General features: G+C 49.7%; 6 protein-coding genes across 8 annotated transcripts; 3 read left to right on the forward strand and 3 right to left on the reverse strand.

The window, feature by feature from the left end:
• Positions 1-182: 182 nt before the first annotated feature.
• J3458_020376 (uncharacterized protein) lies at positions 183-4,088 on the forward strand. The gene has a single exon (XM_066121997.1). It carries the CDS (start codon positions 537-539, stop codon positions 1,122-1,124), a length of 588 nt encoding a protein of 195 aa, XP_065972987.1. The 5' UTR covers positions 183-536; the 3' UTR covers positions 1,125-4,088.
• NOP4 (RNA recognition motif-containing protein) lies at positions 1,797-3,975 on the reverse strand (the record flags this gene model as incomplete). The annotated part of the gene is made up of 2 exons (XM_066121998.1): positions 1,797-2,647; positions 2,745-3,975. 2 exons carry the CDS (start codon positions 3,973-3,975, stop codon positions 1,797-1,799), a joined length of 2,082 nt encoding a protein of 693 aa, XP_065972988.1.
• Positions 4,089-4,348: 260 nt separating the features above from the next.
• Positions 4,349-7,533, forward strand: YCG1 (chromosome condensation complex Condensin, subunit G; the record flags this gene model as incomplete). Its single annotated transcript, XM_007814831.2, has 2 exons — positions 4,349-7,052; positions 7,118-7,533. The coding sequence occupies 2 exons, from the start codon at positions 4,349-4,351 to the stop codon at positions 7,531-7,533; spliced, it is 3,120 nt and encodes a 1,039-aa protein (XP_007813022.2).
• A 211-nt stretch (positions 7,534-7,744) lies between these two features.
• On the reverse strand, positions 7,745-10,906 carry LAS21 (the record flags this gene model as incomplete). Of its 2 annotated transcripts, XM_066121999.1 has the most annotated exons (7): positions 10,508-10,906; positions 10,402-10,446; positions 10,045-10,336; positions 9,863-9,990; positions 8,912-9,796; positions 8,384-8,835; positions 7,745-8,307 (listed from the first exon to the last, which is right to left on the reverse strand). In XM_066121999.1, exons 1-7 carry the CDS (start codon positions 10,717-10,719, stop codon positions 7,745-7,747), a joined length of 2,577 nt encoding a protein of 858 aa, XP_065972989.1. In that variant the 5' UTR covers positions 10,720-10,906. The 2 variants fall into 2 exon arrangements, with proteins under 2 accessions (XP_065972989.1, XP_065972990.1); XM_066122000.1 differs by having other exon boundaries at positions 9,863-10,336.
• A 51-nt stretch (positions 10,907-10,957) lies between these two features.
• Positions 10,958-11,844, reverse strand: J3458_020380 (uncharacterized protein). The gene is made up of 2 exons (XM_066122001.1): positions 11,485-11,844; positions 10,958-11,428 (listed from the first exon to the last, which is right to left on the reverse strand). The coding sequence occupies exons 1-2, from the start codon at positions 11,765-11,767 to the stop codon at positions 11,292-11,294; spliced, it is 420 nt and encodes a 139-aa protein (XP_065972991.1). The 5' UTR covers positions 11,768-11,844; the 3' UTR covers positions 10,958-11,291.
• Positions 11,845-12,085: 241 nt separating this feature from the next.
• On the forward strand, positions 12,086-15,490 carry J3458_020381 (uncharacterized protein). Of its 2 annotated transcripts, XM_066122002.1 has the most exons (6): positions 12,699-12,992; positions 13,054-13,401; positions 13,466-13,776; positions 13,844-13,949; positions 14,011-14,236; positions 14,294-15,490. In XM_066122002.1, exons 1-6 carry the CDS (start codon positions 12,830-12,832, stop codon positions 14,733-14,735), a joined length of 1,596 nt encoding a protein of 531 aa, XP_065972992.1. In that variant the 5' UTR covers positions 12,699-12,829; the 3' UTR covers positions 14,736-15,490. The 2 variants fall into 2 exon arrangements, with proteins under 2 accessions (XP_065972993.1, XP_065972992.1); XM_066122003.1 differs by having other exon boundaries at positions 12,086-13,401.
• The last annotated feature ends 12 nt before the right edge of the window (positions 15,491-15,502 follow it).

Genomic DNA, 15,502 nt, shown 5'->3' on the forward strand with positions numbered 1-15,502 from the left:
GCTTCCTACTATGCGCGTGCCAGCTTCAATATCCCACACCAAGGCAAAAGGCGCAGGTTCCTCAGGTTCCGTAGGCTTCGTACCTACCTCGAGTACGGAGGTATCCAGCTACCCTAGAGGGCTCGCAGTCATGAGCGGCGCTGCTCGGACACTGCGGCGTTGTGCCTTTCGGAAGCCGGGGCCCACAAAAATCATCCAAATGTGAACTCGTGCAACTCGTGAGCTCGAGGCCGCGACTTGTCCATGAATCCGAATGCCAGATATCACTACTCTCGAGCAGAGCATCCAACGGCAACGCTTATTTGTATATTGCTAGACTTGGGGGTCTCCAGCCACATTTCTTATTGACGCATCTTTCTCTCTCGTAACCTAGGGCCATTTTCGCCTTCCTCGCCACAGATTCCCCGCAAAGCGTGCCACTCATTCTGCCCACCGCAACGTCCGTGCAGCTACAGCCTTACGGTTAACGCTGGATATATCAAGCCTAAGGAGGCGGGCTTCTCCCGTTAGTCATATTTACCAGAGGGGTCATAGCTATGGACATCCACGACGTTAAAAGGCTCACCACCATGGACGTCTTATCGCTGATCTCCTCCCCGACTTATGCACCAACTACACTTCGCCACCTTCCTCAACCTGTTCCTAACCATCTGCCCACAGGAGTAGATGGCTCTATTTTCACATTTGAAGACGCCTTTGAGGATCTCCTTGCTGTCTCACAAGGCCAGAATCTCCCCGACATCACAACTCGCTATCAGCAAAGGCGGCTGCTCCGGGATATGTTCCCCTCCGGAGAACCCACCTGGTTTTGGCTGCGACGCCTTGAATCCCAGGGCCTAGTCCAGGTTCCCAGTCGTGCTCGGTTCTTCAAAGCACACCAGCCAGACTGGTCTAGCTTTCACGAAGAGCTGGACCGGCATGCGGCTGATGCTTGGCGTAGTGTCAGCAAGGGTTATGACCATGATGCCCCTGGTTCTGGAAACTTCTTTGAAGACATAGGCAGAGCATTTAAACAACTGGAACGGGGTTTTGGGGGGGATAGTGCAAGGAACTCCTATGCCGGCCGCAAGGAAAAGATGGAACTGGAGAAAGGACCCGATACCTTTGAGGAGCTCTTTTCCTGAGATATCCCTCAAAGTTCAAGGAGAGCGCCTCATCGTGGGATACATTCGTCAAGAGTATCTCGGAAGAAGCCAAACTTAAGTCTCAAGAGGGGAGGCGTGAGGCGCAGATTGATAGTCACGATAAGAACAAGGTTGTCACAAACGAAAATGAGTATGTGGATCGGTTTGGCTACTTGCACAAAACCGTTACCCGCAAAACGTTGGATGCGGATGGGAACGAGGTTGGCGGCGAGACCTATGTTACTATTCGCCCAGCGGATAAGCACCTGGATAACGAAAATAACGTTGAAGCCGGAAGCACCGAAACCCTCGAAATTGGAACCAACTCTAAGAAATCAAGCTGGTTTTGGAAATAACGCTTCATACTCCCAACCCGATTACGTGTTTTTTTCTTTCTTTTGGCGTGGGAAATTATTACTCCTCACTCAATTTACTACATAGTGTGAACGTGGTATTTTTTTTCATCAGATGGACTTGTCTCTTCCGGGATAGTTGATTACATCTTTTTAATGCTCATTGAGCTCCCTCTTCCATGCGGAAAACATATAAACAGCTACAATGAGCCGTCTCCTAACTGCTCTTTTTACCTTGTTAAGTGTGCAACTGGCTAAATGCTTACGTGGAATGCCATTCAATGGCTGCGTCTCGAAAAAAACTATCTTGCCGCCTGTATTAATTCTTACCCCGAGCCTTCGCCTTCTTTTTTCTCATCAACCTTGTACGAGCAATAAGTCTCTGCTGCATGTCCTCAGCCTTAGACGCTCCGTGTTTTTGTTTACCATCGCCATGGGTTCGTGTTTCTCCGTTTTCATCCTTCGCACCCTTTCCGCGTCGTCCTAACTTTGGTGCTTTGCCCTTGCCAGTATCCGCCAATTCAGTTCGGGTGTTGCGTCCTTCTCGCTGCGATTCACCCGACTTCTCCTCCGCGGCACGCCGACGCTGGACAACGTTGGCATTTTCAATGGCAAATTCAACAATCAGTCGCTGCTTTTTTCCATTGTCGCCTTGAAGCTGGTGGCCATTGAGATACCGCAACCCCATAAGAGCCCAATGGTGTGACGTGTATTCAATGAAACCATATCCACGACTCTTTCCGGCACCACTCATCTCATCAACCTTGGATCCCTGGTTACTTTCAAAAACCACTTTAGCTTGTCGAACAATACCCTTGCCCTTCAATTTTCGTTGGCGCTCCTTCTCTTTGGCATCTTTACCATCTCTGGCATTCTCTTCCTTGGATAAGGGTTGCCGAAGACCTTCTTTCACATCCACGGCAAAGCCCACAACAGCCTTTCTTGCGAGGTCCTTCAACTCTTTCGAACCAATGTTTCGAGGAATGTTCCGCAGAGCCAATCGTGTCAGACTGAGATGCAGACTAGGGTTGCTTTGGACAAGTTTCTTCCGCTGCGCAGCGCTGGCCTGGCGCATTTGAATTTCAGAAGGGCTGAGTACATCGAACAGAGGAGATCCTCGTCCAATGGCTTCCTTCAGAGAGCAAATATAGGCGGCGCTTGTCCTTCTCTCTGCGTTTCGCAAGCGAATTATCAGCTAGATTCGCTGCCTCCGCCTTGTTCACGGCCTGAGCAACTTGGAGAAGACGGCCTTCAAGAGTGTATTTACCACTAGGGTCAGCATTCTCGTCCAGCAGTAGTGACGGCTTCGACCCTGCGGCTGATGCGTTAGGTCGAGGTGCCTCTTTGATACACAATTTGGCATCGGATTGCTTCACGAAGCATACAAACCCAGTGCCAGCAGGCTTTTCTGTAACTTTATCAATGACAACTCGGGCATAACGCACAGCACCGAAATGAGAAAAGAATCCTTTGAGTTGCTCGTCCGTCGTTGTAAAGGGAAGGTTTCGAATGAAGACAGTCGAGGAATTATCGGTAGTTTTCTTCTCTGCACTTGACTTGCTGTCCACTTGCTCCTCCTCGTCGTCGTCTTCATCCTCATCCTCCATGTTTTGCATGTGATTTTTCATAAAATTTTCTAAATCTGCGTCGAGCTCGTCGTTTTTATCAGGCTTATGAGCGGTACCATCATCGTCGTTGTCATTGTCATCCTCGTCATCATCAAGCGACAAAGCAGTTTCCGGAAGGGTTTTCTCATCTGCACAATACTCTTTCTCACGGTTGGGAACTTCGTCTTCGGCCTCCAGATCCTGCTGTTTTTCCCAGGTCTCCTTGTCCACAGCCCAGTCAACTGCCAATGTCCGGCCATCGATTTCCTTGCCGTTCACGCCCTCCAAGGCCTTCTCCGCATTCTTCTTGCCACGAATCGTGACAAACCCGAAGCCCCGGAGCTTCCCCTTCGACTGGGGTAAGTCAGCAAATTTGACTTTGCCATAACTTTTAAATAGATGGGAGAGTTGCTCAGAGGTCTTGATGCTCCAAGGCAGATTTCGCACAATGAGCTTGGGTGGCTTTTGACTTTCTTCTCTCCCAGGCTTTTTATGGACGGTCTTCTCTGAATTGGCGGCGTTTCGTTTCCTTGGCTCAGCTATGTCAATGCGAATACGCTTTCCTTCCCACTCTGCCTTGTCCAAAGTGTTCTTGGCCGCCAGAGCATCGTCAGAATCTGCCAGTGTAACAAAGCCGTAACCCCTCGACTCTTTGGTCTTTTGATCGACAACGACGACTGCATGCTTAACAGGAAAATGCTGAGAAAAAAAGTCTGCTAGGGCCTCATTCGTGACGTTCGCAGGTAACGAGCGGACGAACAAGGATCTGCGTTCCTCTACTCGTGGACGCTTCGTACTTTGGCCTACTTCAATTTGAGTATCCGCGGATGATGGTAATAGTTCTTCGACCTCGGACCGTTGTCTTTTGCGGTCATTCTTCGAGCTGGCCATTGTGGCTAGCTGCATAGGCTTTCCCGAGCCTTTGACTGTTTGAAACCGTGGTTGGGCGAAAGGTTTGCTCTTGCGGGCCGTAGACCCAATGCCTTCTACAGACGATAACCAAAAAAAAAAGTCCTTGAGCTGGGGTGAGACCCATAATTTTTATCTTATCGCACGTGATGGTGGGAGCTTTGTGTTATCATGAATTACGCTAAACCATATTTGGAACATTGTTGACTTTCAACACACCCTTGCGACGCGACCCATCAGACATCTAAACAACGGCTTCATCTGGGGCCCCTCAACAACAACGACAACAACTCCTATTTCTCAAACCCACGAATATCGGTAGCAAGGAGCAGACGCTCCGCCGTCAATATAAACGATGCCCGCACAGACTTCCAGTCGGTCGACGAGGAAGTCGACTACTGTTTCCCGAAAACAATCAACAGTGACTCTCAATTCCCGCGCTTCTGTCGCATCACGCGCCTCATCCGCCGCTATCGAGTATATTGATACTCCAGACAGCGCATTGCGGACAAAAATATGTGCAGTATTTCGTGATGCCCAGCGTACAACCGCAACACATCGAAAACTTGCCGTGAACCTCCGTAAGATTCATGAGTCATGTTGCTACGAACCCGCCAAGCCTACGAATGCACCCTCCAACGAATTTGACGAAGCCGCTTTCAATAAAGAGTTTGTTCGCTGTGTGCTGAGGATTATGCCGGTGAAGAAATCCGAGAACGTTGGAGAGAAGTGTGTCAGATTTGTCGGTTTCTATCTACGACATTCCAACGACAAGGACAACGAGATCTTGGGTGATGTTGAGGGAGACACCAGTTTAATGCCGGAAACGCCAAGCACAAGACTCACGTCAGAAATCCTTGAAGAGGTCCTGCCATTGATGACAGCTAAAGATAAATTTGTCCGGTATCGATCGACACAACTCATATCACAAATTATCAACTCTTTAGATGCTATTGATGACGACCTGTTTCAGAAGCTCCGCCATGGCTTACTCAAACGGATTCGCGACAAAGAGGCCATGGTGCGCTCCCAAGCTGTGCTTGGGCTCGGCCGTCTTGCTGGCAATCAAGCCGAAGGTTGTACCAACTCGGAAGACAGCGACAACGACCAGGGAACGGATTTGCTGGGCAAGCTTCTCGAGGTCATGCAGAACGACCCTAGTGCTGATGTACGACGGTCCTTGCTTGTTAACCTTCCTATTCTTCCCAACACTCTTCCATTTTTGCTCGAGAGGGCTCGAGATCAAGATGCTGCTACCCGAAGAGCAGTCTACTCCCGTCTTCTGCCGGCTCTGGGTGATTTTCGACACCTCTCGCTCTCCATGAGAGAAAAGCTTCTTCGGTGGGGTCTCCGGGATAGGGATGATAATGTTCGCAAGGCGGCTGGTCGACTCTTCAGGGAACGATGGATCGCGGATTGTGCCGGAATTTCTCAACAAGACGATGGCACTTCGGAAGAAGCTTTGCCCGTTAGTTTTGATGGCTTGTTGGAATTATTAGAGCGCATCGATGTGATCAATTCTGGAGTGGAGAACGGTGTGGCCCTCGAGGCCATGAAAGGATTTTGGGAGGGTCGTCCGGACTATCGGGAGGCAATCACGTTCGACGATAACTTTTGGGAAACGCTTTCTGCTGAGTCTGTTTTCATGGCCAGAAGCTTCAATGACTTCTGTCGCAGCGAGGGTGGCGGACGATACGAGTCACTGGTCGAAGAGAAGCTACCTGAAGTGACCAAACTCGCCTTCTACCTTGGGCGCTACATGGACGCTCTCATCGAGGCTCTCAAGAGGGCAAGCCAGCCTGCTGCAGATGAAGAAGAGGAGGAAGATACTGTCGAGCAGGAGTTTATTATTGAGCAAATGCTTCATATTGCCCTGACTCTTGATTACTCAGATGAAGTTGGTCGAAGAGAAATGTTTAGGCTGCTGCGGCAGTCCTTATCGATTCCGGAACTCCCAGATGAAGTCACTAAACTTACCGTCGAGGTATTGCAGTATATCTGCGCTCCAGACGCCGCCGGTGAGCGTGAGTTCTGCAGCATTGTCCTCGAGTCTGTTGCAGATGTTCATGACACCATCGTCGACGATCCCCTTGCGGATGAAGGTGACGATAGTTTCCACTCTGCAAAGTCAGAAGTGAGCCGTGGTAGCACACCTACCAATGAGAAGAAAATAGGCAAGGATTCCGAGCTAAGTGAAGAAGATGCTCGAGAGAAGGCAGTCAGGGAAATTGTTGTCAACATGAAGTGCCTCCACATCGTTCAATGCATGTTGACCCATGTGGCTGGTAATTTGAAGGACAACGCCGATCTGGTTTCGATGTTGAACAATCTTGTGGTCCCAGCTGTGCGAAGTCATGAAGCGCCTGTACGAGAGAGAGGCTTGGTATGCTTGGGCTTGTGCGCACTGTTGGATAGATCCCTGGCTGAAGAGAATCTGGGACTGTTCATGCACTTCTTCAATAAGGGGCACCCAGCCTTGCAAATCACGGCTTTGCACATATTGACGGATATTTTAAACGTGCACGGTGCTCAGCTGCTATCATCTACCCCTGGCTTACTGAAAGTCTACGTCAAAGCTGTCAAAGGCGGAGGCAAGGCACCAGAAGTTCAAGCCGCGGCAACTGTGGCCGCGTCAAAGTTGTTGCTCGGCAGAGTTGTGAGCGAGCAAGATGCATGCGAGGAGCTTTTGAAAGCACTTGTTGTTGCGTATTTCGATCCTTCTTCTGCGACCAACCAGCCCGTTCGACAGGCATTGAATTATTTCCTTCCAGTATTCTGTTATTCGCGTACAGCCAATCAGGATCTGATGCAGGCTATTTCCTTGCAGGCGTTACATTCTCTGCTGAACTTGCGTGAAGGCCTGGAGGATGATGACGTTGACGTAGGAGAAGACATGGTTAGCATGACTACCATTGGTGCCTGTCTGGTAGACTGGACAGACCCAAGAAAATGTTACTCTCCTGGGGCTGCCTTGGATACGGAGAAGAAGAATGTAAACGGCGATGTCCACCTCCGTCTTGGCCAGGACATTATGGAGAAATTGCGAAGCAATGTCAACAGTAAGTGCATTAAACCATATATTTTCTTGTTATATAAGTCTTGCAAAAACTTACCAGGTGAGTAGAAGAGGAAAAGAAGCTGGTAGCTGGTCTTCTAGGCAAACTCCACATCTCACCAGGGTCATCAGAGGCTATGATCCGAGACCTGTATGCAGATGTGAGCGAGGCTGTTGAAGAAGGCCTGCTTAGTGATGCCACAAGCCGCAATGCGCTGTACAAGATCCACGTCAGCCTGGGCAAGATTGTCAATACACTCGACGAGCAGCAACCATCCAACAGGCGTACCAGCCGTAGTGTGTCTGTTGCAGCCACAGATGGACAGGCAGCAGAAGACAGGACAGTTTTGGAGGAGCCCAAGATCAAAGAGGAAGAGTTGGATGATAGTGACGAGGGCACTGTTGTGCTGAAGAAAGATGACAAGGAATCGGTGACAGACGATGTCTCACTAGACGAGGAAGATACCAAGATGGAGGGCGCTTAAGCACCATCGAGACATAATGAAATGAATGAGATGTGAAGACGTAATGGAACAATGTATGGATGGGAGTTCTGCGAATTAGAAACCTCGTGCTTGCTTGCTTGGTACTTGCATGATGTCTATCGATATTCGTGATCGAGAGATCTAGATGTCTGTCTACTTTTTATAATTACCAAAATTGAATCCACCTTCTTTTTACGAACACGCGTTGTTGCTACCTCGCACCGAGAGAAAAGAGAAGGCCACCCAAGCCAACATTTATGGCCAGGTGCTGGGCCAGATTCCAAGCCATACAGTACAGATATTTGGGTGAGAAGACAGTCCAAATGAATAGGTGCGTTCGCAAGGCCGTGCAAGCTGCCATGACAAAGGCAACACTAGCCGTCGCAAACAGGGTCAGGAGAACCAAGTGATGACGAAATACATGCCGCTGGCCCTGCCTGAATTTCTCCAAGAGTAGCAGATTGGTCGCTATGGCCCAGAAGATGGGACCCGCCCAGTTGCTGACGAATGTGAGGGCGCCGACGGCGACGACATTGAAGCCACTTATGCCGTTATAGGCGCTCGATAAATCGACAGACGAGATGGCATTTGATCCGCCAAAGGCAAAAAAGGATGCGTACTGGAACAAAATTGATGTAGTGGTTATTTCGGCCACTGTCAGTTCACTGAAGTCTAGCAAGTGCAGGAGTATGCTCGAGAGGAGGAGAAGCGGGATGTTTGTCGCCCGGGATTGAGTCATTGCCAGGAAGGCGTAGATGTGGTGTATCATCTTAGCTTTAATTACGTAAATCAGCAAGTGATGAAAGCATATACGACAAGGTATTTAGTTTTGCTAGATGAGAGTACGTACCGGATGATGTGGCCCTCGAGCCTCCCTTGCGCGCCTGGTAGACTGCGAAACTGGACAGTAGCAAGAGGACGGCAAAGACGACCCTGGCCCTCGAAAGCAAAGACTGCCCATGAAACGCATCATTCATCTTTTTGGCAAAGGCTGTGACGAGTTCCGGTGAATCCTCGGCCGTAAAGGCGAGTTTGAAAGTGAAGGCTGAGGAAACCAGCACAGATGTGACTGATGTGATTGCAACGTATGGCAAGTCGTGAATGCTGGACATGAGCTGAAGAGATGCCACAAAATAGGAGGCGATGATCAAAGCCCACAAAAGCGGCGGATTGGGTACAAGAAATAGTTTGACTACGTCTGCTTCCCCTGCAAACTTTTGCCCTGTTTGGTTCCAGCTCCTCACCAGTCGAATGACGGCCAATGCCAGCAAATACCTTAAGCCACTGGATGCAGCTTGAGTTCTGCAAGAAGTAAGGTGGATTAGCCAGCCTGTAGTCGAAGAAGAATGTGAATCCTCAAACAAGGGGCCTTATTTACCTTCGAATAGCGCCCAGGCCAAGGTGCCCAATCCAAATAGTAGAAGACCAGTACCAAAAATGTTGCTCCTCCTCGACGTAGCTGCTTGCAAACATCATCCCGCCGTACGATACAGTCACGACAACTAGTGGCAAGATGTTCCCGACACTGGCAGTTCCCAGGCGTGTCATCGCCAACACATTGCATCCGACGGCTACCAGAGCAAGTGCCTGGCCCAAGGCTAGTTTGGGGATGTCGTAATTTGAGGCCATGCTGCTCATCAGATCCTGAGCTTTGCGAAGCCAATTGGCCATGCCAGAAAGCCAGACCTGGTCCAATGTCGAAGACCCGAGCAATGAATCAGCTTCTTTACTTAGCCTGTGCCAATCGCATGCCAAAGTGTTAATGTTGGTATCTTCGAGGGAACAAGGCTTGCTATCTGTTTTCGGGTCAAACAGCTCCTTGCCAGAAACGGCTGTCACAATACCAAGTATCTGTTTCGCGTTTCGGGTCAGAATCTGTATTTGATCCTTTGGCGAGGGCCAAAATGACAGAAATTCAGGTATGAATGCACCAAGATTGTTCTTGGAGATTGGAAAGCCGAGCAACGCAGCGATTGTGGGAGTAATGTCAGATTGTTCTACCGTGGTGTAGTAGTCAAACTCATCCTTGGGTTGCGTTGGGGCCGTCAACTTGGGTAGAACACCCTTGAATTTTGGAGACATGAACACCAGTGCTGGAGAAGTCTCGCCGGGAGATGACGCGCCGTGATTCCCAGCATCGTTCATTCCGTGATCACCGCAGAGTACAAACAAGGTTGATTTCAAATGGTCTTTCGACTCCAAGGCCTCGTAAATCAATTTTACGATACTATCCATTTCGCGTTGTTTTGGGAGCATATTGTTACTGTTTCTCGCGCAATTAGCTCAGGCGCCTGGAAAAGTAAAAAGAGCCACGGTCCCGAAATACTACCTTCGCGGTCCGGACTTGTGGCCGATATGATCCAAGCCTAAGTAATGCAGTACCATGAGGCCCCAATCCGTGTTCTCGAGCTCACCCGCAATATTTCTGGTAACATTATTATCTACCTCTGTGAAATCCTAAACCTAATATCAGCCACCTGTATCGTTGGATGGATTCAGGAAAAGGTGTACCGAAACAAAAAAGCTGGACGTGCCGTCATAGCGGTCAAAGATTTCAGGAAACAGCTTGAGCCAAGTATCATCGCCAAACATCAACAGCTTGCCCTTGCCAGCGGCCCGAATTTGGGCAAGCCAGGTGTCTTGGGCAGCAAGAGTGGATGAGGTGTCGGCCTCATCAAAGTTGAGAATCAAATCGACAAATGACGGGATTGACCCAGTGGTGATGGCCTTCAGTCTCGGCATGGTTACTGTTGGCGAGCGAGCGTTGGCAGTAAACGGCATGGCCACGCCCTTTCGAATGAGACTAGATATTTTTAGGGATACAGTAAGCAAGGGGCTAATCATTCTTGATTTGAACTGGCAAGTCACCTTTGAGTATATTCAAACCCAGAGTCTTGGGAGAAGACGAAGTCACTGAAGAGCAGAGCGGTTAGAGATATACATTTTGTCGGCATGGAGTCTTTCACAAGCACACCTTCTAAGCGCATCAACCACCATGAACACCAGCCGGTCAAACGGCGCGCGTGGTGGCTCACCAGATTCCAGTGGCTCATATTCTGCAAGGCCAGGAAGAACCGGTTTATAAGGGAAGAATCCGACTCCAAATGTAACAATAGACAAGGGCACCAGAATATTGGCTATGGCTACGAGAACAGCACTCAGCCGCAGCCCAGCGTCGGTGGTCATGGTGTCTCTGTCCTTGGTTGGCTCCAGTGACGAGGCAGGGACTGCAGGACGGTGCCGAGAGAAGTACGCACACGTCAAACAAAGGACTCATCCATCTGACAGGTGCCTGAAGGGGACAAAGGCAAGGAAGCAAAAGTCGGCAATTGAGCACCAGCAGGGTAGTACGATGTTCCCGTTTTGGAGGCGAGCACCTTGCGGTGGTGGTATCAAGGGAACATTGAACAAATAAGCCAGGGGGGTCCAGAAGGAGGGTCCAGGGGTGACATTGACATCAGGGCCAATTGAGACATGTCGACTGTTCAAGGGCCTCAAGGCCAGGCTGCGCCACCGCATTCGAGCCAATAAATTCTACATTGAAGCCACACATGCTATAACAATAATGCCAGTTCCAAGTGCGAGATTGTCTTGCTAGAGCGTGCAACGTGAGTGCTCACTCAGCTAAATACATGACTGGATTATTTGTTCGTCTTTATCTCCATGTTTCCGAGACATCATAAATGCATCAACTCTTGCGGAAATGTACGCCATAAACCGTTCAACTCCAAACTGGAAAACTCAATCAATTGGGCCGATTATCGGCTGCCCTTCTTTTTCTTGGCCAGCCTGTCACTGTACTTGGCGAAAACAATGCCTGACTTCTTCTGTTTTCTCTTGTCGATGCGCTTCTTCCCAATGCGCGACTTTGAAGGCTTGGAATCGATTTCCATGCCTGAGCCAGCTATTAGTATACTGACGACTAGCTAGAGTATAGAGTAGAGTACATACCCGTATCATCACCAGCTTGGGCGCCGTCAACTTCTTCCGCCACAGTCTTCGCTTGCGTTGGCTGTAAGTCTTTAGCATTATGTGGAAATTTTCCATTCGACATTCCGTCAAGTCGCCTACCGTGCATGTTCACATCCGAAGACTCGGGCTTAGGTTGTCTTGCCAACTCCAACAGCTTCGCGGACAAACGCTCGTTTCGAGCAACCTCAGCTGGGCTGAAAACACTGGCGGCCTTGCGCCTGTTGTTCTCTTTCCTGGTACTTGACCTCGAACTCTTGGCCATTTTGTCTGGGGGTATGTGCAGCAAAAGAAAATGACGGCCAGGAGGAAGGCGTGTTCAATGGTGAGCCTTGGGTATCTGGATGGTGTGAGGCGGAAAAAAAAAGGTCTTGATAAGATAAGGCGTCACATCGTTCACAGTCGCAACCTGCACCCATTAGCGGGGCGCAAAAAAGGCGTGAGATCCGACATGGGTGACGCCGGCAAGACCTGTGGCGCAAGGGCGCCAGGGTGCTGGCTTCTGCTGAGTGGCTGGAAAGAGCCAACTGAGAAAAGGACGGATAACGCCTGGCAGTATTGACGGAGGCACCAGCCGGAGGTTCAAGATTGAAGCGAGGCTGCTCCCTCTGGTGCTGGTCCCGGCAAGATTATTCTCGCCCTTCTCGCCGCCGTCAAGTGCCCGTCACTCCCCGTCACTCCCCGTCGCTGACTGTCGCTGGTTGTCGCCGTCGCCAGCTGCCTGCCACTGTGACCGCCTTCCGGATCAATTCAATGTTCGTTTGATCAAAGGGAGCAAAGCATCACGTTCCAACACCAACAGTGAAGCCGGGTTTCGTCATATTTTTCGCCAAGTTGGGTCAGGATGCATTGCATGACCTCCCCACTACGCCGGCAAAATCGATCCTTTTCGACTTAACAACCTCCAAACTCTGCTTACACCGACCGCGAACTCTGTCGGAACAAATCACAGTCTCCCCGCCGGGCCGGGCGCAGGCGGCAAGTGAATGTCTGGTGGGCATCCTGGCACCAGCGCGAGCGACGACGTTTCGACCTGCGAGCGCAGTGTCTTGCGAGCCGCGAGCTACTCGTCACCGAGGATCTAGCAGACTTCTGAAATCCAGGGCTCGACGTTTCACACAACCAGACACTTTGAATAGTGGCCGATCCCGGGGCCCGGGTGCCCAAGAGTGTTTTTAAGCCTTTGCTTTACCACATCGAGACGTCCCGGGTTGCTCTTGCCATTCATGCTGAGCTAGGCCTTGGTCCTGCCGCTCTTTCCTCTCTCGTCTTGTCCCCTCCGCCTTCCCGTCGGAACGGTCGAAACCCACGCCCAGATCATATTGCAATGGCGACTTCCTTTTCCCCCATACAGAGGCAGGACGTAACTGCCCTTGTGCGGCTGGTCCAGGGCAACCAGCTGTTGAACCGTCAGCTTTCCTCCGTTTGTCAAGTTAATGGTCTGAAAAGCACCGGTGTCAAAGCTGAACTCCAGCGCCGCATCGTGGACTGTAGGTTTTGCCCGCCAGATGAAGCTGACTGCACATTTCTATCTAACCAATCTCTCCATAGTGATACAAGAAACTGTCAACGCTAATGATGCCTCACGTTTTCAACAAGTCCGGCAAAGCATCACCAATGCCGCCTCGCAACGACCGAGTCCATCGTCTAAGGCATCTACTCAACGAAGTACCATGACTACTGCCGCAGGGCTTCCTACCACGCAGTTTGCGCCTCCAATGACTTCCTACAACCAAGCCGCCACTCCTTACCAGCAACGGGGTCTTCATGGATCTACCAGCGCCATAAACGGCCGTTTTCTAAATAATCCATTCGCCTCGTCCACTGGCAATATAATATTCCACCCCAGTCCATTCTACTGTATTGAAACCGCTGTTAGCAACTTGCGGGCATGTGAGAGTATGTCGTCTTCTTCCTTTTGCCACCAAACAGGAATGACTCGTCTACTGACCCCGGCCTGCAGCAATGTCACAGCATAGGAATTCGATCAACATACCAATCAAAGCTAGTGACCACCCATCGCTCCAACAGTGTCTAACTGACGAGTCGTACCGAGTCATGATATTTTGTGCCGGTGACATAAATGGGGTCCAAAATATCGCATTCCCCCATCAGTCTGAGCTAAGGGTGAACAACCAGGAGATCAAGGCAAATTTGCGTGGCTTGAAGAACAAACCTGGGTCTACTAGACCAGTTGACATCACGGCTGCACTTCGCCTAAAACCCCCTCAATACATCAATAACGTAGAGTTCACGTATGCTCTAACCAATAAGGTAAGATTTCCCATCTGGCGTCAGTTCTTTACCACCTCTAGGAAACATAGCTGATATGTCAACTCAGAAATTTTATCTCGTTGCCAACGTTTGCAAGATCACAACAGTAAAGGAGCTAGTCTCCATTATTTCTACACGTCGAAGGATACCAAAGGAGTCGGTTGTATCCGAACGTAAGTTGATTTTTTTTTTTTTCCTTTACAAACATCCTTCCTCGCTAACCCAGTTGAACAGTAAACGAAAAGGCCCAGGATCCAGACGTTGTAGCGACTTCACAAGTTCTCTCCCTAAAATGCCCGCTCTCTTATATGAGATTGGACGTTCCATGCCGCAGCTTGAGTTGCACTCACATACAATGCTTTGACGCTACGTCGTATCTTCAGCTTCAGGAGCAAGGACCTCAATGGCTCTGCCCCATTTGCAACAAATCGGCACCTTTTGAACAACTAGCAGTTGACGAGTAAGTTCAACCTTGCTGATGAACAGGAAATCATCAAGACTGACTCTCACCCGCTAGGTACGTCCGGGATATTCTAGCGAACACACCCAAAGATCTCGAAACAGTCACTATTGAACCAAATGGGCAGTGGTCGACGAAAACACCTCGTGATGATAATCCGAAATCATCTAACGATCCTGCTATTGACGACGATGACGAATTAGAAATCTCGGAAATCAATATTGTCGGGCGTCGATTAGAAACCCCCAAGACTATTACACCCGTAATCGGCACTCCTGCATCTGGGGGAAGAGATAGCTCAGCAAGTGCACCACGCGGCGTTGCAACCAACAGCGCTAAGCGCCCAGCAGCGGCAGTCATTGATCTGACGCTGTCATCCGACGAGGAGGAACCATTGGAAAAGCCTCGTAAGAGACAGAATACTGCAGCAAATGGATTCCAGAACTTGAGTAGCATGGGCTTCCTGAGCGAATCTCCCGTGGGTTACCGGCCTAGCTGACCGATCAGCGAGAAAACATGCTCTGAGTAAGCGGTTACCGGATTGAAGCTCGTCTGAGCCCTCTGGCAACAAGGGCTCAAGACGAGTTGTGGTTCGTGATTATGTCGTTTGTTTTCCTTTGGTATTTTGGCATACGAGGCAAAGGCGTTGGGGCTGAAGAAAAAGGAAGATTCCCCTCTTGTTTAGTCGGATTGGCTCCATCTTTTGCGGTTCGACGAGGAGATGTGGAGTTTGGTTTTTTCAAGGTTGATTCATGGACATGGCATAGCAGTTATATTTACTAGGGACGGTTTTGTCCTTTAAATTATACGGAGATGAGACTAGTGTACAAGGGTATATACACTGCCTTTATTGGCTTAGCATATGCCTTTGTCTTATGTCGGACTGGTCCGTATGCATCAGGTTGAAGAACATGCCTACTAGCAGGCATAGGTGAAGCGGAATAACTTGAGTGGTTTCGTGATATGGCGTGTTATGGGCGCCGTGCGAGAAGTATAGACACTTTACAAACCTTAGCAACCAATGTAAAAGGCAAGCCTAGTCGTCTTATTCCCGGGCTGTTGAAGGAATAGCATAGTAATGCGCAATAATATGGGGGATGCGCAATACTATGTAGCACCATGTATCGAGGCCACAACAGAAATGGCCGTTTGAAAATGTTGGAGTGGTATTGATTAAGATTCTGTCGACGTTGTGGAGGAGATCAGACGTTTGTTTGGTATACTGTATACATACAATACCACTGGAACAGTGACGCAAGGACTCCA

The sequence above is a fragment of the Metarhizium acridum genome, assembly GCF_019434415.1.
Source record: "Metarhizium acridum strain ARSEF 324 chromosome Unknown scaffold_573, whole genome shotgun sequence".
NCBI classification, from domain to species: domain Eukaryota; kingdom Fungi; phylum Ascomycota; class Sordariomycetes; order Hypocreales; family Clavicipitaceae; genus Metarhizium; species Metarhizium acridum.